The 23,549-nt window shown below is 42.5% G+C and overlaps 1 protein-coding gene across 4 annotated transcripts in view; it reads left to right on the top strand.

The window, feature by feature from the left end:
- FBXL17 (F-box and leucine rich repeat protein 17) overlaps positions 1-23,549 on the top strand; it is a 498,131-nt gene that overhangs the window by 412,461 nt on the left and 62,121 nt on the right. Inside the window, exon 9 of one of the 4 annotated variants that reach the window (XM_065923111.1) lies at positions 6,791-7,162. The exons of the other annotated variants lie outside the window; for them this stretch is intronic. Within the exon in view, the coding sequence (XP_065779183.1) occupies positions 6,791-6,828 (38 nt within the window). The 3' untranslated portion in view covers positions 6,829-7,162. Of the gene's footprint in view, positions 1-6,790; positions 7,163-23,549 lie in introns of those variants that run through there. 4 annotated transcript variants of the gene reach the window in all.

Raw genomic sequence — 23,549 nt, 5'->3', positions numbered from 1 at the left:
GAAAGAAGTTTGTAGATCTTAGAAATGCAGGGCTATGCATAACACAGATTATATTCAGCTGATTTGAAAATATTTCTTTTCATATATAGTTCTAATAAATATTTCAAAATCCACAGAAGAGATAAGAAAATCCAAAATCCACAGAAGAGATAAGGAAGGGCCACTATTATTCAGGTATAAAAGTGAAGCATATGGCTGTTTTCTAGAAGATATGTTTATGGTAATATAACATATGGGTAACATATGGAGAAAATCAAGTTGAAGCCCTCTGGAGATTGGACTAATATATCACCACTAAGCAGATGTAAATTGCAATGCCTTAGTCACCCACTGACTGTCTCTCTTAGAATTAAAGGAGCTTTTTAATAGCTGAAAGTGAGGTTGATTTTAAAAGTAAAAATCATTTAGATGCATATTTACATACAGTGTATTTATTTTTGTCTTTAGTGTTGTAAATGATCCGACTACCATTTGTGAAGACTGATGTAGGTAACAGACAGCTAAGTGACTAATAACCCTTTCTGCCCTAGATTCATAGAAACTAGTGACTTTGATGGCTGGAATCATGTTTTCCCACATAGTTTTTCTCAGTAGGAGCCGTCTCATTTCCTGATTACTGATAACCAGATTCATCTCAGCTTCTCTGTTTTCCCAGGACTATTTTTTCTTTTTTTAAACAGCTTGGCTGTATCATTTTGAATGATACTTCACTGGGTTCTTTAAAGACTTTCTAACACTCATCCGGCTTACGTTAATCCCATTTTGGGTCACCAGAAAGCAGTTGTTTTCCTGTCTCCCCGGCAGGCTTGCATAATCCACGAGAAGCCTGTTGTCAAGTGCACTTCTTCAACCTGGTGAATTTGCGGCGGTCCGGGCTGGTTATTTGTGCTTCTCTCTCATTGTTTGCGACGAGCCCCCATATTGCTCTCAGGTGATGCTGACGAAATTACACAGATAATCAGATGTGGTCCGTCCAGGTCCCTCGTCATGTCCCGAAAGGTTGGACATCCGTCACTTTGATCTTGACCTTGTTGCTGCATTGAGTGCGCACCCTGGCTGCCCACCCCAAAGGTCGCGCCGGCCTTCTTGATTTGATTTTCTACCCTGTCAATCGGCACACCATTAGGCAGAGTGCCGCCAGTGACCCCTGCAATCTCAGTATCGCAGGGAGCGGGTGTGTGGGGTTCTGCTGATGGGGACAAGCTTGTGATCGCCTGCTCTAATTCAGTTCAACATCTATTTATTGCGTGCCTGCTGTTGGCTTAGAAATACGCAAGGTGCCACAGGAGAGAAAGAAATACAGGGACATTTCCCCCCTTCAGGGGGCTTCCAGTGTTATTGCCTGCCGACAAAAATCCATCTCACAATTAGGGAAGACAGACAAGAAGTGCTGTGGGAGGTCAGAGTGAGCTTTTCAGGACCTCAGCCACCGGATTTATTCTGCAAAAAGATCTGTAACCATGAGCTGCTTTTCTGTGTGTGCATTTTGAAAGCTCCCACGTCAGCCCAAGGCAGCAGCCCTTGAGTGACTGTCTCACGGGCTGTTAATGACATTCAGAGCTGTTAAGTGGAGTTTCCCAGAAGATGAAAATCAGCCTAACACTGGCTTCTGAGCGCTTTATTCTGCTCTCAGAGAATCACTGCACACAATAGATTGAGTGAGATGGGGCTGATCTACATCTCTGCTTCACCAACTGGTGACTGAGTACCTCAGCCTATTTATGTTCCGATGATATGGGATGTTTCATATACATCATGTAATTTTTTCAATCTCTAAGTTAATTCACGCTGTTTTGTGTTTATGAGAACATGGCATTTTTGCTTAAAATAATAGGACTTTGTTACCCAAGTTTTATCTTCTTTTTTTAAAAAACTTAAACATTTTCATATGCTCACATTGACTGTTGTATTTTTTCTCAGCTGTTTTTCTTATCCATGGTTATATGCAATGATGAATTGTTTAGTCTAATTTTTGTTCCTCTCTGAGTTTCTGTGCACTGCTAAATTCCTGCTAGCCTGCTTAATACAATACAAAAGTAAGTGTTGAATACAAGTTCATGGTGGGGAACGGCGATCATCTTGTTTCTCTTGTAATTTATAACCTGTAAAATACTTAGGAAGTGGCCTTGCCGCCCAGCCTCCTGCTTACGAATGAGGTTTACTGGTCCGGTGTTAGGTCAGAAGTCAACACAGAACAGGAATGGAGGCTCCCATGTCTTGTCCCTTGGAAATGTTTGCAGAAAATTCCACAGGCAGATGACGGTGCTGTGAAAATAATGGGCTGCTTAGCACATCTGGAGACTTCACCTACATCGGGGCCTCTGTGTAACACATCAGTCAGCCTTCTCATGTGAAGTCATCAATAGTTCCGAATTCAGGAGAGCAGGACAAACGAACACTTGTCAGATCTTCCAAGGTAGAGGGTGGCACGGGGGAGGAGGGGTAGTTAGCCAGAGGCGGAAGGGAAGCAGCAATCCTCAGAGGACTCCCAGCCTCCAGGAATGTTTCAGAGGAGGTAAATAGTAAATTAAATGACTTACAAGCTTCTCTGACCCCATTCAATAATAGGTTGAATAGTCTTGTTACGTAAAACAAAGAAAGGATTTATACATTGATGTTTTCAGTATTAAGAACATGAGCAAATTTAAGAATGTAAAATAGTTACATAAACACCGAAGCTACCGAATGTCTTAATGAGAGATTATAAAATATTGCATTTGAAAAATCAAATTCAATCTCAGGTTCATCCAATAGTGCAGTTAACGCAAACTAAAAGGAAAAATATCAATGCGGCTTTTTAAACAGCAATCACATGTACAGTAGTGATAAAGAAATAAGACTTTTTTTGAGCAGATGGCATACAGCGAAGTGGCTGGTATGAACTATAGTATTGTTAACACATGAGTGTTAATATCATAACTTTTGAGTTCAGAAGAGAATTCCCATTGAAGGTTTTCTGTGACTTGACTGTTAGCCGTAGTGGTGTCTGCAGCCCTGGAGCCTGCAGGGTCTCCTGAGCTGGCAGACAGGCCTCCCGATGGATGAGCAGGTGGTAGCGGAGCCCTGTGCCTCCCCCAGCCCCTGCTCCCCACGGCTGCTGCAGTGACAGTCTCCGCTCCCCCTCCCTTGCTTCTTCCCCTGTTCAGTCTGATTTGCGGAATGAGATCTCGAAAACCTATTGGACAAACTGCTGCTGGCATTTCAGCTCAGATATGTTACTTAGCATTCTTTTTTGGCTTCGTAAATGGAAAATGGCCCTTTATGCCAGCTTACACGTTTACATCTTTCAAAAATGTCGAAGAAAAAGTGGTATGTGTAATTTTATTTGATAGAATTACACAATAAAAAAAGACATTCTTTTTATTGTATCATTCCTTCTAAAGTACTCCTAGGGTATAAAATGTTTTTAAGGCAAACCGTGCGAACACATTCACCTTCTTTCTTAAAGAGCCCTAACAACCCCTGGAAAGCGTTGTTTCCACTGACAACACTTGTTAAGAAAGGTGTTGCACAGTATTTTGAGATGAGGGGTGTGCGTGTATGTACGTGTACACACACATAGAGAGAAACGTATGTGTGTGTTCATATGCCTCTTCTGAGAATCAAGAACATTATTTTGTTTGTTTTAGTTTGGTTTTTACAGAAAAGCTAAGGCAAATCAATAATATTTATATATGTTTGCTAAGGTCTCCTGCCAATGTAAAATGATGGCAATTACTTTCAAATCAGTTCTTAAGAGTCCTTGATTATTGAAGGCTGCTATTGATACATAGCAAACAGAGTCTAATCTAGGCATCCTTGCATCTCCCCAAAGGAAATAGACATGTAAGTAACATATAAAATACCACTTTCTATTTAAATAGCACCTTGTATGAACTAAGTACAGTGGAACAAAAGACATCTTGTTGATCTACTGACCATTCTTTTCTGTAGACAGATGACAGTGATAACCTCCTTGGAATAGTCTCACAGATCACCTGACTTGACATCCACACCTTCAGAACACATTGTATTTCCAGTCACACCAGTGGTTTGTTTTAAGCCAAGATTTGGTACCTGGCTTTTTAACACTACTTTATGCGCTGAGAAAGAACATTGAAGTATGTGATAAAACGTGTATAAGTAGTTCAAAACACATTTTCATGCTTTTATAGGAAATATAATACAGGGAGATTCCAGCTCTTCAGACTCCTAAAGTCAAGGGCCTGTCTGAAATGCAATCACTAGCACTGGCTGGGATTCCCCTCTCCATTTCCCCCAGGATGGATGCTGGAGGCTACGTTTCAGATACAGTCACTGGAGCCAGTCTGTAGACGAAGAGTGTGCAGTGAAAGAAGAGAAGAAAATGAAGGAAAGAAAACAAAATAGGAAAGAAAACAATACAGCAACCTTTAACAATATGAGTATGTACTTAGTTTCAGAAAGAAAAACACACCTTTGGCAAAGTTACCCTGCTTAAAAAGGTTTACGGCTTAACTGAACTTCTCAATAACTTCAGTGTAGGCGTAGACATTCTAAAGTGTTTTTTGAGTATCAGAATATTGTGTCTGTTTATTCTGCCATATTGGCTATTTTGAAATTACAAAAAAGATTCATTTAGTTTATACAAAACTCTCATTTAACATATTGGGTGACTGAAAAAATGATTAGACTTGTTCTTATTGAAATCTGCAGTGCAATGTACATAATCAAATATGTCATTTGAAATAGCTTTTTTTCCCCTCAAAATTCACTTCGGTATTATTATTATCCTACAATAAACGTAATTCTTTTCCCAAAGCCTGGATTTGTCATGGAAAGTAAAAGAGGTGGAGCAAATCTGAGTCAGTCAGAGAGACAAGAACGTTAGAAACCACAAAGGAATCCGCAGTTTTTCGGGTCTCAGGGTGGTGCTCAGACCCCAGGACCTCGTTACGTGGAAGCGCAGTCGTGGTCCCTTGAGTCTGAGAGCAGCCACAGTCCTCTCACCTGGGAACCCAGACGTCTTCCTTTGTACGATCCTGGTATGAAGCTGATTATGTGGGATGAGAGTTCACACCCTTTACTCTTCTCCGATTCCCATCTTTTCTTTTTTTTCCAGAGTTTTTTCAAATGAAAATAAATGGAATGGTCAAAGTCAGGCAGTTAGGGAGACATGTATCCTGAAATAAATCATCAATTTTTAACTTTTAACCCTGCCTTACACTTTGTGAAAGGGAGAATAGCAAGTCAAGATGAAACCCCAAGCAGAATCAAGTCAGCATGGTAAAATGTAAGAAAATAGTATTGCATACATGTCACAGACTGTATTGGAGCCCTACCTGGGAGATGGGTATTGTTTAAAGTCTGTATACGCACCACAGTTTCCTTATATATTTCAAATAATTAGGAAAACCAGAAGGACTTTAGAATTTCTGTTTTTTTGAGTTCTAACAAACCCTGATGTGACAAATCCTCGAGAAGTTAAGTCACATTATCTTAGATGTAATTGAAGTGACTATTCATTGTCGGTAAGTCAGCCATTGTGATGCATCTTCCCAGGCTGTGTGTGCGGAGTGATTGGTGACGGGTAAATTGTGCACAAACTGGTGAAATTGGATAAAATGGCAAGTGTAGGTATCTTCCAAGTCCCGTTTCATTCTTCATCTGTTTTTCTTGATTCTGTGCCTCTGTAATGGTAATCCAATAATGACAGTCAGCCGTTTACAAGGCACTCATAACGTAAATCATGGTGTGTCCCAGAGTAAGCTGATGACTCATTCCATCCCTCCAGTAAGAAAGCTGAGTCTTCTTTAACATGACTTGGCCAAGCTCACACTGCTGATCCTCAGACTCGGTCTTCTGACTCTCGGTCCTGTCCTCTCTTCACCGTTGCCTCCTCCTGTCTTTTGATTCCGTGCAGTTTTTCCTCTTTGAACTTTTATCTCAGTTTTCATAATAACCATGACCTTACACGCAACTCCTAGAATCCGTAGTTTATACCCTCAGTTAACACTGAACTAGACTTTCTGTGTAATCCTTTGCAGGCTTCTTACTTTTTGGTGGTGACAGTTTACAGGTTTAAAAGTAACAGATTTTAAATGCTGTTTTAGAGATAGTTTCTGAGTTTCCACCTTCTGCTATTCTTTCCAGTTTCTCTTTAAACTTATTTTTAACAGATATCTCTAATTTTTAAATAAATCACATTCTATTCAAATATTTTAAGATTGTCTTTGATCTTTAAAAATCCTTTGCCATATATTAGAGAAAAGAGACTGTCTTATGTCTTCAGTGAGTTAAGATGTAATAATGCTTTTGGTGGTGGTTTAGTCGCTTAGTTGTGTCTAACTCTGCGACCCCATGAGCTGGATAGCCTGCCAGGCTCCTCTGTCTATGGGATTCTCCAGGCAAAAATACTGGAGTGTGTTGCCATTTCCTTCTAATGCTTTTAAAACAAATCAAATTTGTTCAGTTAAATATATTTAGGATTGAGAGTTCAGTAGACAACAGTCAGCACTTAATTTCAAACCATTTAGTGGAATTGAAGTAGTAAAGAGTTCTTTTCTTTCGTATTCTTCACAGTAATCCCACCTGCTGTTAGCCACATGGAGGTCATTAAAATATTCAATTTCATTGTATTCATAGATAGTTTTAAACATAAACATATTCCTTAAATGTGGTCCTTTTAGAAAAAAAAACTTAGTAGTAGCTACTATTACTATTCAAAAGAAAAACCAGTGAGAATATTTCATTAGATGTTTCATAAAGTCATAAAATAAACTTTCTAATCTCATGAACAGTTCATTCAGTGGACATTTATTAATGCCTACAGTATGCGAGATGATGTGCACAGCGCTGACGGGACCTTAAAAAGTGCAAGGTGAAAGCCCTGCTGAGGAGAGAAGACTTGGAGCACGCGTGCCGCGTTCCCTCCGTGTCCAGACCGCCTGCGGCACTCGTTAAAACGCAGAGTCCTGCGGCCTGCCCCAGACCTGGCGAACCATAGTCTGCAGAGAGGGTCCGGGAAGCCGCACTTCTGAATAACTTACCCGCTGATTCTGAGGCTCACTAATGTGAAAGGCACCTGAGTAACAAGAAGTCGGACCTGAAAAGAAATGAGTTGTGACACTGGGTAATAGTAACAGGATTGGCATTGATAAATACTTTATGTTTGTGTTTCTAATGAGTGTAAAATATGAACATGTGACCTGTTATGAAGTGAGCACATGGACAAATGTTTATCTAAAATTCCATGCCTGTGCTGCTCTTAAACCTTCACAGAAATTAATTAAACATGGTGTTCTAGAGATTCTGTCTGTTTTGAAGTGGAAATGTCAGAATGAAGTCATGTTTGCAAGGAGTAGAAATAAATCTGCCTTGCAGTAAAGTAGAAAGATACCTGTTTAAATTAATCAATTTAAAAAAAAAAAGCTCAAAAGTGCTAAAGAGGTCTTGGCTTCGTAGACATTTCATAGCGAAAGCAGTATTAAGTGACTCTGCTTGTGGTCAGCCCTAGTGACTTCTGTTCAGCTGTGCGGGCGGTGGAGTCTCAGAAGTGTTTATCCACAGCGCACTTGGGTTCCGCTGTTCCGCCCAGCTCAACCAGCGCTCAACTCAGACAGAAGTGGCTGTTCAGAAAGGCTGGACACAGACCCAAGGAAGAATGTCTGTACTTACCAGCGCTACAAAGTGGTACAGAGAGGTGAATTCCAGGATGCTGGCACAGTCTTGAAAACGTTTGAAAATGTCAACGTAGGACACGTTGACAAACTAATGTAAATAAAACTCCCCCCAAAAAAGGGTGTAACTTTCTATTATTTACTAATGAGGTACTCATTTTTTAAATCCCTCACCTTTCATAGATGAGCATGAAGGATCTGCACAGCAGGACATAATTATTTATAGGCAGCTAACACTGCAGTGAGATGTAAAACAACTGAGGGTGCAGCTGTACTTCCTGTTCGCCTCACTCCCTTCTGCTGTGTTTGTGCATTTAACAAATGCTTATTAAGTCGTCGTGCCGGGTACTGTCCAAGGCCCTGGGACTGCAGCCTAGAGCAAACATACGTGATCACCCCCACTACTTGCCGTTTGTGTACCAGTTGGAGAACAGTCCTTGAAAACATGAACAAACCCAGTGGTAAAATAATTCTTAAAGAAATTTGCCGGACTCTATGACAGAAAAGTACAGAGCAGAGGAGGGGTCCAACTTGACGCAGCATTAGCAGAGAAGGCTGTCCCTAGAAGGAAGTAGCTCAGCCCCAGCGTGAAAGATTAGAAGGAGCTAGGCACAAACTCGTTGGACAAAGAAACCGCACAAAGAGACGGAAAGACCCTGCAGAGGGCAAGGCTGGTGAGCTGGAGTTACTGCTGGCAGACCGGTGCACCCTGAGTGCCAGGGGGAATGCGCAGGAGGAGGTCCGACAGATGGATACAGAGTCCTGTGTAGGCAGTGCACTTGGTTTTTATTAATATTCCAGATGCAGTGGAAAGCCACTAAAGAGTATTAGGCAGAGGAATGTGATCAGAAATATGTTTGTTTTCATTCACTTTGGCTGCCGTGCACAGAATGGATTGCAGCTGGGGGCGGTGTGGTGGAGAGGTGACTACTGCCGTGGTCCAAGCACAAACCGTGGTGGCCATGGAGATGGACAGACGTGAACAGATTCAAGGTGTATTTTGGTGGTGGAATAAACAGACTTTGCTGATGGATTGGATTTTCTTATGGAATTTATGTGAAATTACTAGAGCATCATTTTCAGGAAGAACATGTATAAATTCATACTTTATAGATATGGAAATGTAGGGAAATGGGGAGTAAAAATTTCACAGCTGCCAACTCCCATCCTTCCTTCTCCCTGGACTCTGTCCTCTTGGGGGTGGTCTCCACGGAAACACTTTGCCTTTGTATACGCAGATGGGGGAGGAGATGCAACAAGTCACTTTCCTACGCCTTTCTGTGATGCCTCCCACAAAGGTCTGTACGCGTTACGGAGCCCTGTAATTACATTGGCAGATGTTTCTTAGAACCACTGTGTTTCACAGATATCTGATTACAGCTGCTGTTTTTGACTTGTATGCCATGTTCATATCATTCTAATTTTTTAGCTTATAAGTATCTTTATTATTAACGGGCAGTTGATTTAAAATGTGTTCATTACAGGTGTACCGCAAAATGAGTCAGTCATATACATCTGTGTGCATGCATGCTCAGTCGCTTCAGTCGTGTCCGACTCTTGTGACCCCACGGACTGTAGCCGGCCAGGCTCCTTTGTCCATGGGATTCTCCAGGCAAGAACACTGGAGTGAGTTGCCATTTCCTCCAGGGGATCTTCTCAGCCCAGGGACCAAACCAGTGTCTCTTACATCTCCTACATTGCCAAGAGTGTTCTTCTCACTAGTGCACGTGGGAAGCCCAACATATATTCTTTTTCAGAGTCTTTTCCTTTATAGATGCATTTCAAGATACAACAGTAGGTAATCGTTGGTTATCTTTTGTAAGTGTGTGTGCTAAGTCTCCTCAGTCATGTCTGACTCTGTGTGACCCCGTGGACTGTAGCCCGCCAGGCTCCTCTGTCCATGGGATTCTCCAGGCACGAACGCTGGAGTGGGTTACCATTTCCTCCTCCGGGGGATCTTCCTGACCCAGGGGTCAAACCCACATCTCTTAAGTCTCCTGCACTGGCAGGCGAGTTCTTTGCCACTCAGTTCAGTTCAGTTCAGTTCAGTTCAGTCACTCAGTCGTGTCTGACTCTTTGCGACCCCATGAACCGCAGCACGCCAGGCCTCCCTGTCCATCACCGACTCCCGTAGCTTGCTCAAGCTCATGTCCGTCGAGTCGGTGGTGCCATCCAGCCGTCTCATCCTCTCTCTTTACCACTAGCGCCACCGTAACAGTGAGTGTGTGTTGCTCCCAAACCCCGGTGAACCCCCACCCCTGCTCTTTTCCCCTTTGGCCACTGTGTTTGTTCCTATGTTTGTGAGTCTGTTTATGTTTTTCAAATAAATCAACATTTTGAATTGAGTGTAAAATCCAAGCAAATCTGCTGAAGCATTTAGAAATCAGAAAAAAAAATATTTTAAATATTTTTATTTTTCCTAGCAGACACATACACACTTATATACCCTATCATAGCTATATATTATTTTTATAATAATTTCATATGTTTTCCCACTAAGTAGTAGTAAAAGTAATTTTATAGCATTTAGGTTAATTTATCAGATTTAATAATGCCAAACAAATGTGGCTCATTTTAAGTAATGAGACTAGAGAAGGAAACGAAGCATCAGGAAAAATTGGAAACCACAGAATAATTAGATTTAGGCTTTCAAAAGCACTTGGCTCCATATCCTCCACCCCTCCCCAAAGGAAATAAAAGGGCAAGCCATTTAAAAATGAATTTTTCTCTGAAGACTTTTTCCCTATTGTGTCTGTTTAGTCTAAACAGTTTTCAGTATTGACAGGCAGTTTCTTTTCACCACCGCTATGGCAGGTTCCTTTGAGGCAGAGAGAGATTTCACCTTTCATTGCCTTGTGTTATTTCCCCTCTACTGAACTATAGAAAGAAAGGTAAATGGTGAGATGGCGGTGCAGAGATGGCGCGCCTTAGGTTAGTCAGTCCTGTGTGAGGAGAGAGATTGTTTCCTCCTTTCTAGTGTCAATGTATGTTTGGGGGGAGAGAAAAATCTGCTTTAGCAAGAAATTCTTCTTCCAGAGAGGTAATTAGGAAATACCTAACTTCTGTTTTAAGAGCACGTTTTCTACAAACCGGCTGCATACACTTAGAGTGATGCTGTGTAATCATAGGCGGGCCTACAGCTACATAACAGAGGAAAGAACCTTACTGGGAAGATTAGGGATACATGCATCTTGCTCTTACCGTAATAATATGTTAGGAATTAATCCTGTTAAAACCACTGCCTCTTTCACTTCAGACTCTTGTCTCTTCCCCAAAAATAAAAATTTGGAGCTATTGATCAGTGAACTAAGTATGCAAGGTATATGTCTGCATACTTAACGTATTATATACTCTTAAATCTGAGTATATAAGGTCATTTAGAAGCAGTAGTAATTGTGGAGTTTCTCTATGTAAAGTGAAAATGTGATGTTTCTAAATGCAGTATAACCTCTTCAAAAGGAATATCTGGCAGCTATTTTGGGGGAAGGTCATCTTTGCTAACTTTTAAAAAAATCAAAGTAGCTTTTTGTCTCTTGGAAAGAATCCTAGAGCTAAACTCACTTAAGTAAATAAAGGTTTAAAAGAATAAATGTTTCACAACCAAGGTTGTGATGGATTGCTACTGTATATGTATTTTCCTACAAAGCTAGTCAATGTCTTTTTTTCCCGCTGCCTCTGTAATCTTGGTGAGAAGCTTTCCTTGGAGCTTGAGCAGGCCCCATAGGAGCCCTGTCTTCTCTTTATGTGTTTCTACATTCTGCTTCTCTTTACCAAATTTTAACATATACTCATGTTTCCTTCACCAGACCTCAAAGAGCAATCATACCTTATCATATTAATTATTGTTTAGAATTTCCTTTTTTTATGGTTGAGAGGAACTCTCCAAGAGCTTCTTTTCCCAGGGTAGCCTTAATAATTTAAAGACTCTGTAGGTGGATGGTAAGAAATTAATCATTTTGTAATATTATCTATTACCATCCTTAAAATATTTGGGTATTTAATATCTCCATGCCAAATGAGGTCAGTTATAAGAATAGGTGAATTGAAAAGAGTAATTGCTAACGTGATATGAAAAAGGTCAAGTACAACCTCTTTTCTTCCTGGGCCTTGACTTCTTAGAATACATGTGGAACACCAATCAGCATGTCTCAAGGAAAGAGTTCCTTATGTTGGGTGTCAGTTTATTACCATAATTTTTTAAAAGTCTGAGGGTTTTTTCCTCCCCTTGAAGCATACTTCTTTGAAATTACAGAATCTTTTCTTCAGAAGAAAATTACTGTGTTAGAGAAAAACATAACCTTGTGATAGATAATATGCTCTTTTATATCCAGTTTTATTTACTAGAGACTCATTATGTGTTTTTAGTTAAAGTCTTATGAGAGCTTATTAACTGAAGAAATTCTTTTCTGTATGTTTCAGTTTTCACATTTGGCTCATAATCTTTTGTATAAAAGGAAGTGATTGTTCTTAGCTGTTGGGCAGATGGGATGCTCAAGAATCAAAGACTTTAATGCTTTGTAAAGAGCCTTACGTACTTGCTTGCTCTTCTCTGAGATCTTGGGTAACATAACTCTGCAGGAGGAGTTATCGTTGCATTTTTTCCTCATGTGGCTGATTGCTGACAGCATGCACTATGACTCTGAACCATTATTTAAATGCTTCTATTATATAATGTTACAGTTATTATTAGAGGCCGTTTATTATTTACAACATTTCACTCTGTCATGACTAATTCACCAACATAGATTAACCTTTAACATTTTAAATATTTGAAGAGAAATTGACCTAGCATTTGTTTTTCTATTTGGTGTCTTATTAAAAGTCAGTGGACTTAGAGACCATCATTTTTAGTAACCACTAAAGGCCAGTTCTATAGATGACAAAGTTTAACATATTTTTTACATGGCTTAGTCATCTGTGTAATTTACAATTATCGTTTTTAGGTACACTTATTTGTTGTTGCTCTATTTTCTTTAAATGTTTCATCCATTACTTTATTGTAAAGTAATGTACTTTGTAAAGTACTTTGTTTTCAAACAAAATTCACGTCAGTAGTCCAACAAAAATAAATAGGTTTCCAGTTCTCCATTAACTTATTGGAGAGGAGAAGTCAGGTATAGATAACCCAAAAATGTTCATTAGGAACTGAAAAAATTTTTTTCTTAAAAGTACCAAATGTTCCTAATTTATTTTGAAGTGGAAAAAATATTGCCATGACTATCTTGTCTCCCTGCCTCACTCATGATAACAATAAAGGAGAGGCTTGACACAAGCAGAACAGACTGGTTATTCTGCCTCCTCTGACTTGAGAGGCGGCTGTCAGACAGAAAGACATTGACTGGAGATCATGACGCTTTAGTCACCAAATTACACTCTGGAATAGTCTCACCGTATCCAAGGGAGGCACATGAATTTACTTATTCACAAGATGCAAGGAGGAAGAGCAGGAAAGGATGCAGGAAGCCAGAGGAATTACGACTTAGTAAGTGAAAGTCGCTCAGTCGTGTCGGATTCTTTACCACCCCATGGACTGTAGCCAGCCAGGCTCCTCTGTCCATGGGGTTCTCCAGCCAAGAATATCGGAGTGGGTTGTCAGCCCCTTCTCCATGGGATCTTCCCCACCCAGGGATCGAACCTGGGTCTCCCCCATTGTGGGCAGATTCTCTACCATTTGATCCACCAGGGAAGCTCTGTGAACAGTAAATGAAGATGCAAATAATGCAGATTCTTTTTTTGATGTGACAGCAAAATAATTAGCAACCCCACATAGTTCTTAATCTCTCCACAATCCCAGAACAAATAAATATTAAGTGGACTCCCTACTCCTCATCTTCCAGTACATGGGGGATTAAGAGCTTGACCTCTGGAATCACCTCTGTCATTTACAGCAGAACCGTTGACAAGTTGCTTACCTTTCTAAGTCACTCTTACACCTTGTGTAAAATTGGATTTATGCAACAGGTATTTGATGAGTGCCTGATATGTTTTAGATACTATCATACGACCTGAGGCTTCACAGTAAAGTTAGGATGGCATAATAACAGCCTGTCTGTGCTAGATAAAAAAATAAATGTCTCTCCTTTATTATCACCATCATCATCATTAACAAGGTAGTCATATGAAGGGAGGCAGGCAGAGGGCACAGTAGTGGTAGTGTTTGTTTCTGCTTCAGAATGAATTAGGAACGTTTTACTCCTTGTGAGCGGTGAGTGATGAAGTAAAGTCTCTACCTTTAGTAATAACCTCCCTCAAGGACCGTGGAGAGTCAGTAGGGTGGAAAGTAGGGCCCAGCGCCTGATGCAGAGGACGTGCTTTCCCCATCATCATTAACGCCATGTTCTGTGTACAAAGCGCTGAGTGTAGATGCTATAAGAAATGCAAAAAAAATTTTGGGGGGCTGGACCTATCCTTTATCATTAATAGTCTTTACATATTTGAGATGTAGATTACTTTAAGTTGTAATTCCCAAGGGTGGACTTCTGAGGCAAGGATTTGAATAAAATATCTAAGAGGCTGTCTCTGGGAGCAGGGATGAGGGTCACAGATGGAAACAGGGCAGGACGAGAAAGCTCTGAGAGGGTACACTTATGAACACATGACCGCAGGGGCCACTGGGACCCAGTCCCCTCTGAGGGCTTCTGGAAGATGACGCAGAGAAGTTGCCTCTGAGTTATCTCTTCAAGGAGAAAAGAAAATAAGGTATTTGTCAAACTTTGCCTTTCTCTTGTGGGCCAAGGGCTGCTTCTGGGACGTTGATTCCTCGGTATTTTCAACCAGCACCGTGAGCTGCCCAGGCGTGCTCTGGGGTCCGAGCGTGCTCACAGCGGGGTCTCAGGTGCTACAGAGAGCCACACTGCACGGCTGCAACATGCAGCTGTGTGTGACAAGCTCGGGGGACACAGACGCACAAGAGGAGGGATAAGATATATACCTCCATAAGTTACAGATATGTCCATAAGATGGAGATACACCCATAGACATAGATATGTCCATAAGATATAGATATATCCATAAGCTATAGATATATCCATAAGATGTAGATATAGCCATAAGATATAGATATGTTCATAAGATGGAGATACCTCCATAAGATATAGATATGTCCATAAGATGGAGATACCTCCATAAGACATAGATATGTCCATAAGATATAGATATATCCATAAGCTATAGATATATCCGTAAGATGTAGATATAGCCATAAGATATAGATATGTTCATAAGATGGAGATACCTCCATAAGATATAGATATGTCCATAAGATATAGATATATCCATAAGCTATAGATTTATCCATAAGATGTACGTATAGCCATAAGATATAGATATGTCCATAAGATGGAGATATATCTGTAAGATGTAGATATGTCCATAAGATGGAGATATATCTGTAAGATGTAGATATGTCCATAAGATATAGATATAGCCATAAGATGTAGATATGTCCGTAAGATAGAGATATAGCCATAAGATAATATATATTTATGGATATCTTATGTATCCTTTGGATCTATATATCTTATGGATATATATATATATATCTTCAGCATTTGTATATAAGTGTGTGTTATAGATATAAACATTAGTATGGAAACACAGCACCTGAATTATATACATAGAGGAAAATATACTTGAGAGTTTTCTTTCTGAAAGCATTACAAGTAATTGTTTGGCAAGAAGGTACGTTTTAGAATGGCCACCACTTTTTGATCAGTTCTTTTATCAAATTAGAACTTAATTACATGACATCCATATGAAAAATCAATCTTTTTTTTCCTCCTCAGTTGCTGCAGCACTTGGACACTCCAAAGTAAATTGAATCTTTACATCAATTTTCCAGGAAAAGAAACGATAAAATCTTTGTCCTTGAGGTTCCACTTGACAGGGTCAAAAGCATTTCTTTCATTGTATTATACTGTAACACAAATCAGAAAATGCAAAGATTTCAGAATTGCTCTCTTTCACGTATTATCTTCATAGCTTTCCTCTGCAGCTGAGCAAGGTGTTATTAGGCACAAGGAGTTTTGTTGAATTCTTAAATTGGTTTCAAGAGTTTTGTGATGGATGGTTTACTCAATTTAAAACAGATCATCTGGTAAAATTGCTTTTAGGTTAAAAGGAGGGTTCCTCAGCTTCTTTTCAGGGCAGATCCTTTCAATTACTTAGTTAAATCCAGAATTGCTAAGCTGTAAAGTACGTAGACACCAGGTACATTGGCGGTGAATATGATGAAAAGAGAATTCTAGAAGGAGACTAGGGCAACCTCAAGACCCGATCTTGTCTGCTTGAAAGTTTTATAGCCGGTTAAGTCCTGAAATGACTGCTTATTTTTTTTTTTTTATCAATCCTGCTTATTCTGAATACAATAACCCTTAATTAATAATTATTAATTTGACATGAAGCACTATGCAGATACCCAGATGCCATCTGGAATGTTCTACCCAGTTATGTGTGATAAATACTTCTCTAAGACGACTCCTCGTACCTGATTAGAAATGTATGCGACTCTCTGCCATGAAGCTTAGCTTTTAGTGGAAACTAAGCCACATAAATGCAGACAAACAGAAAGACATTTTGTGTACTTCCTTCCTAGTTTTGGTATTTTCAGGTGTAGGCTACATACAAACTGAAGTCTCAGGGGAACACTTTCTCCAGTCTCGTCTCACTGACTCAGATGTCACCTCCTCGGGTGGAAGGTCTCTGGTTATCCCATCCAAAATAGCCCTCTGTCCCAGGCCCTCATCTGTATCAGCCCGCCCCGTTTACTTTTTCAGCGCATTCATCACTACCTGGCGTTCTCTATACATTCTTGTTCCCTTATTTGTTTGTGTGTTTGCTTGACTTCTCCCACTGGAACATTCCCGCCGTGGAGGAGGAGAATTTATCTGTCTTATCCATCATTATACCCCCATGTCAAGGACAGTGCTTCCCACAGAGTAGGCGCTCAATAAATTTCTGTTGAATGAATCAATGGAAGAATGGATATTAAGAATCCTGTGTCCTTGAAAATAAACGTAGCATATCAAGTACTTTGGTGTTGTCGGAAAGAACCTTAACTCTTTCCAGTTAAAACGAGGCATTTCCTTCACTGTAGCAGTAGTATGAAGATCTGGAAAGGAGGCGTGCTCTCAGCAGTAGACTACTGAGCTGTTGACTGGATTTTCTGACAAAGGAGCACTGGCTGTCGGGTTTTGGAGGATGCTCAGGAGCAGACAGTCTTGGCCAATGCGCCAGGCAGCTGGGGGAATGTAACTAGTAAGTCCCTGGGAGTTAAGAGGACGCATAGCAGCCAGGAATCAAAGGCTTAATAAATCTCCACTTGCTCACGGCTCAAACAACCCAGTCCTCCCCTGGGTCCAGGGGGCCTATTTACCAAGGCCAGAATGAAGATGAAAACGCCACCATGGGCCCCGAGAGGCAAGCACAAGCCGAGTGTATTTGAGGTGAACACGCCGTGGGATCTCAGCGCAGGCCAGTCTGTCCTGCCCTGAAATGATAGGTCGTTTAGTCTTCTCACAAGTATTGATCAGACATATTTGTGCCCCAGCGCCTTTTAGACCCTACCTCCTTGCCTCCTGCTCCTCCCACCCCCAGCACAACTTGCACACCCATTGCCACGGAGGTGCTTTGCTTTTGGTTTCAAGGTTGTTGTGGCTCTTCTTGTAAAATTTTGTTTGGACCAAGGGCTTCGCCACTGTAACAGGCCCGCCAAGCCTTCTCTGTGCACCTTATTAGCACTAGTAGGGCGTGCTTTGGGCATGAGAGAGAACACAGCTGTTCTGAAACAGAACGGATGCTCTGTGTCCCGCTAGAATATTCCTTTCTGCCCCCTAAGGAACTGGGCGTCTCCAAGGCTGTTCTTGATGCCGCGTCATCTTTGTGCAGGGCTGGTTTTCCTAAGGCGGCAGATGACCCTGAGCCTTTGGGTAATTGAGATTGAAAGTTAGGTTTCTGCCCGTGGTATTAAACTGACTTGAGTTTCTTATTTGACTGAATACGAAGAAGCTAGGCTTTTAGGATTGCTTCCGTTATGTTTCCCAAGTTGTGAGTGTGACAGGAAATTTTATTTTAAAACAATGCTCTGATCCATGTACTTACTGACAGAAGACATTGGTTTAAAAAAAAAAAGACCACGTCAGTCTTGAGTCGGGTGCGCTAGACTGCTAAACAGACAAGTCAGTTTGCTGAAGGTGCCTCATCGTCATTCATTGAGCTCTCAGGGAGGGTTTTATCAACCGACTGTGTTTTCAGGGGCCCATCCCGCTTCTGCCCAGTGGGATTGAACCAGTTGAGATCCTTGCATAGACTGAACATCTTCTTAACAAAAAATGAAAACAGTATCATGTTGCCTTTTGAATCCATTTGAAAAGAGAAATATTTTTAGAAAAAAAAAAGATAATTGAAAAGCTCTGTATTCATCTTTGTGTGCCCTAGGACATTGATTTTTCCGACGTGGTAATGTATTACATGGTGAAATAGTCCTGTGGACTTTCATACATATTAGTGACTCTGGAGCCCAGAGCACACACTGCAAACCTTCCACACGTGGAGATTCAGCGTGCCTTGCAGTGTTTCTGTCTGACCTCAATCCATTTGAGAAATAAAATGTCCCATATGCTAAAGGGAAAACGCATCTTACAGGCTGCTCCCTGACATTCCTGCCTTCACTGGGTACCCGTGTAAGGAAGCCGGTGTGGGCATCCTTGCTCAGAACCTGCCTGGTGATGCCCCAAGCGTCTGCCACAATCTTTTCAGTTCTCAGCCGCACTGTCCCGCCTGCACGGTCACAGGCAGTGTGAGCGTTGTACTGACAGGTGCTCCATCGATACTGAAACTGAGTTGAGTCAGAACTCAGCAAGTCCGGGCTGAGTCAGCTTTGAGTCAAGTGCCTTTGTCTTCCTGGAAAGCAGGAGGTGGAGGGAGGAGCCGCGGGAACAGTAGGAGAGGGGAGAGTATTTTGTTTCGGTTTCGGGTATGGGTGGTCTGGGCATCAATGAGAAGAGGTCTTCTTCATCAGATCTCGGAGGCGTGTCCCTCTCCGCCATCCCGTGTCGTGACCGTTGTTCTCGGCTACGTCTCTGGCCCATGCTTGTTTTCTTCTGCTCTTACCTCTCTGTTGCCCTGCCTCGTGGCCAAGGTCATGGACATGATGCCTTGTTGGTCCTGGGCCCCTGCGGGCTCACAGGAGGCCGCCCAGGCGCCTTGACCCCTGGCCGGTGCAGAAACACTAGTTTTGGGCCGTCGCCCCGGCAGCTCTGCTTGCCACTCCCTGCTGTTGAGCATCCACAGTCAGAGCTGGCTGGCGTGCAGCCCTCAGGTTCTGCGCGGGCTTGTGGAGTAAGGAGGAGCAGCGAGGCGCGCTGTCTCCTGTTTCACGCCCCTTGCTCGGGCGCTGCCCCCTGCGGGCCTCCCCTCGGCTCTCCCCTCTCTCGGCCTCCCCGCTCTCCTCTTCAGTGGCTGATTTCTGCTCTGAAACATCCATCATAAGGCTCACTGGTACCTTAGTGCCGCATTTGAAAATATGTGGACTATATGGGGATGTATGTGAGTGTGGGAATACGTGTGCCCAGTGCCCCCTGCATCCTATAGGGTACCTGACATGGGGATGAAGGAAATGGGAGGCAAATCAGATTCCATTTTGGAAGGAAGCACTTGCTGGCAAAAAGCCAAAACTATCATCAAAAGTTGGGGGTAAATGCGTAGGATTTTCTAAAACTAGCACCAGACCTCCTCTTAACACTTTACAGTAAAACTCCGCCAAAGGGTGCTCTGAAGTGAAATTTGAGAAACGCTCCAGTCTATCATTAATGATAGAAAGCTCCCTAGACCTCACCACTTGTCTTCTGATTGTTAGTTAACTAGGACTGTCATAAATTGTTTTCCTGAAAATGAGCCTTGGCACCAAATTAGTATGTGTGTGCATATAGACTTACACAATTTAAAAAATTGGTTTCTTTTTTAAAGCAGAATAAATGGAAATAAGTCTTTGCCAACTGTGTATTTATTTATTCTTTTTATATATTTGCCATGTAAACATAAAAATGTTCTCTTTAGCAACCTTAACTTTGAACACTCTTGCACATGGTAAATTTAGCACACATTTTCTTTTATAACTAGTGTGATGAAAAGAACCTAGGGATGTTCAGCCTTCAGGATTTCTGAACAAATCACATGGACTGTAAGGCTGTGCTAAGAGTGGGTGGACAATTAACTTCTGACTAGGTTGGAAATAAAAATTCAGTGACCACCTCCACCTATTTAAATCTGAAATCTTCTGTTCAAATTGTTGTGCCTTGTTTCTACTCAGTTTATTATCATCAAGCAGTGTTAATTTTAAAATATTTTACCCTTTGAATTTTCATGTGATTACATCCTGTGGCTTTGAAGTGCATATAATAGCATGGTTTTTTTTTTTCATCAAGCTATAAACAAAGAAGTGCTATGAAAATAGAAACGAATTGTAAACTGTGATCCTGACATGAGCAACTTAGTTCCTAGGGGGATTAGGGGGCAATTTTCATGGCTTTGAAAGCAAAGCAAAAAGTTGTAGTAGTGATAAATTATACTATGGAGACCTCTTAAACACTTAGCCTTGGTGAACATTAAACCTGTCTCTTCAACAGGTTTATTGCAGGATTAGGCACTTCCTGGAGAAAGATTCACTCTGCCTTTGGCACTGATGTAAATTTGGTTTCTGCTAGATTTATAAAAGGTGCTAGACAGAAGTCATTCGATTTTCTCAAAAGTTCACTCCAGAATTTGGGGGTTGGACTTATTCATATCCCAGATGTCACTTCACGGTCCTTAAAGTTGACCATCCAAAAAATCTCAGATTCATATTGAGCTAAGTTGTCCCAATCCTCTGTAATAATTCATAGTCACCTAACAATTCGGTTAACTCTTTCTGGCCACTGGAGTTTTGCTGCTTGAAGTGACAAAGTCCGTGCTGCAGAGACTTTCGTGGGCCATGTATTCAGATTCACGTCCACAGTTTAGATATAAGTGCAGCAGGCCCAGTCAGTTTGGCTCTCAATCTGCCAACTCATCACAAAATAGTTGCCATTTTTAAGCATCTGCAGACTGCAAGAGTCCCAAAACTAAATAATTTTGCTCTTTGGGCTTAAGTTTTGAGTACGTATTGTGCAACTCTGGCATAAAACTAGATCGTCAGAGTTTGCTTGGTTATACTATTGAGCCATCATTCAGTTCATTTATTCTTTACGTATTTATTGAGCATTGTGGCCCAGGCTTGTCATAGGTACTGGAGATAAAGCAGTGAAGCAAACAGGCCAAAATTCTTGGCTCTGGGAGCTTCCATTCTAGTGTAAGGGAAGAGGTAGAATCAGCTGACAAGTAAGACCAGGCTGGGGAGCTTGGGAAGGGCGGGGGAGTGGTGCCGTTTATCAGCCAGCAGAGACACGGGATACACGGGAAACTGCTCAGTACTCGGAAATAACCCAGATGGCAAAGAATAGATGTGTGTGTGCGCATACAGCCGTCCTCTGGATTCTGTCTTCTGATTCAGGGAAGCCATGCACAAGCTCTTGTTTTTGTGCTACGTATGTGTTAAACTTGGCCAACTATCTGCTTCCATTACTCACGGGTTACCTTCCTGTTATACTTAACTGTATAACATTGGGGACTGCTCAGCACTCGGAAATAACCTAGATGGCAAAGAATAGATGCGTGTGTGGATAAATCACGCTGCCGTGTGCCTGAAAGTGACGCAGCATTATTAACTGACTACATGCCAACATAAAATAAAAAGTTAAAAACAAGGAGATCGAGGGGGGATCTCACTGAGAAAGGGGCCCTGGAGGGTCTGAGGGAGGTGAGTGTGCGAGCGTGATTTGGGAGCCAGGGGCGTCGCGAATCTGGGCGGAGGGAACTGTAGGTGTACCGAGGCCGTGAGAGCGGAGGGTGACTTGTCTGTTGGTCCAACAGTGGTGAGGGCAGCGTGAGTGAAGGAGAGCTAGCAGAATCAGAGGCGGAAAGAGAGCCGACCTGCAGGAGGCGGGGACCAGAACATTAAAGCCTTTATTTTTAGGACGTTACTCTGAGTGAGGCGAGACTCGAGAGATTGCCCTTGCAAGGAGGAGGGGGCCTCGAGCTAATTCGCTGTTACAAGATCCCTTTGGCCGTTTGTGAGAGTGGTTTCTAGGAAGCCAAAGGCAGATGGAGAGGAGCCGATTAGATGCTGTTGGAATCATCCGTGATTCAGGTGGAGAGGAGGTTGGCTTGGACCGGAGCGGCAGCAGAGGCGGTCGGGGAGGCGCTTGGCTTCTGGATCCGCGGAAGGCGGAGCCAGCAAGACTTGCTGATGGAGCAGACGCTGATGCGGATGCAGAGCAAGGGAAGCGGCAGGCCCGCCAGCGTTAAGGTCCCTCTTGCGTGTTATGTAGTAGCCAAAGCAAGAAATCCAATGTCCATTTACTTAGGGCCCTACAGGTTTTTTCTCTTTCTGATTCAAGGGAAATCTGTGTTTCTGTGTCCAAAAAGAACACGATGCAGGTGGTATTTGTTGCAAGGTAACAGAAGTGTTACTATGGTGGAACATGAGAAAGACGTGCGGCTAGAAAATTAAGTCACCAAACGCTTAGGTTCTGTACTGCAGCCCCCCCAGTATAATCCACGAGTAATGTAAGCAGGTAGACGGTCAGGTGTAAGATGTGAGGATCACAGGAACAAGAGCTCGTGCGCGGCTTCCCTGAATCAGGACGGCTGAGCGCCGCTCGGCTGGTGTAGCTTCTCAGCAAGGCTAAGCCTGAGGTCGGCAGAGGAACACGACAGTCCTCATCTCTGGGGCTGAGCGCCTGGTGAAAGCACTCTGCCCCCCGTAACTCGGTGGAGCACGGGGGTTTGGTTTATATCGTTTACAGCGGTGCATGTCAGCCATGTAACTCTTTCAAATATAAATATAGATTTAATAGAGATCTATGTAGATAGACTTTTCAATGTGTTTTATGTATCCATCGACGAGCAATATAGTTATGTGAGTGCAAACGTGAATATTTTCTTGTTCCAAACCTTTCAGTGTTAAGAATTTGCTTGTCTGTTGTGATCAGTACGAGCAGTAGTAAAGTGAGAGGTCATATAAGTTAGACAAAGCTTTTGGCCCAAAGAGGAGGGAAGAAAAATCAGTTGGTAGAGTTAGACCCAAATTCCAATGAAAGCTAGTGATCCAGATGCCTTGAGAAACCCCGCCGTCTTGCATGACGGAGTCGGTGCGTCCCGCAGCTGCTCTCCTCGCTGGTCAGCGGCCGCTGCAGCCCCGCAGGCCTCTGCCGGGTGCCGCCGTCCGAGGGCCGCGCTCACCAGCCCCGGCCCGCCTGCCCGAGGGCCCCTCTTCTCCAGGCAGCCCGCGCTGCTCCGGCTCTTCTCCCATCTAGGAACCGAGTGTAGGGAGGTCTGCCTCGACCCTCGCTGGAGGGCTCCCTCACCCAGGAGTGAGCGGAGGGCAGCTGCAAAGCAGAGTGAGGAGGGGGACGTGGACGAAGAGTGGAATGAAGCCGCTCAGGCGTGTCCTGCTCTGTGCGAGCCCGCCGGGCTCGTCCGTCCGGGGGACTCTCCAGGCAGGGATGCTGGAGTGGGTTGCCATTGCCTTCTCCAGGGGATCTTCCTGACCCAGGGATCGAACCTGGGCCTCTCGCATTGCGGGCAGATGCTTCACTGCCTGAGCCTCCAGGGAAGGCCGTGGCTAATGTCTCTACGACCCTGTGCTAAGTAGAAATAAACTCTGAAGCTGTTAGTCCTCACTCTGCCCAGTGAAGGTTAAGTCAATAATCTATGTGTTTCGGAATTTTACTTGTGAAATTTTGTTTTAACTCGTGTAAGTTCTTGAGTTGTTGTTTTTTTCCCCTTCCCCCGCCCCCTTGTAGTTCCTAAGCTTCCTTTAACGCATTTTGGAATAAG

The sequence above is a fragment of the Muntiacus reevesi genome, chromosome 1 (assembly GCF_963930625.1).
Source record: "Muntiacus reevesi chromosome 1, mMunRee1.1, whole genome shotgun sequence".
Classification (NCBI taxonomy): domain Eukaryota; kingdom Metazoa; phylum Chordata; class Mammalia; order Artiodactyla; family Cervidae; genus Muntiacus; species Muntiacus reevesi.
This window is presented reverse-complemented; position numbering and strand designations above follow the sequence as displayed.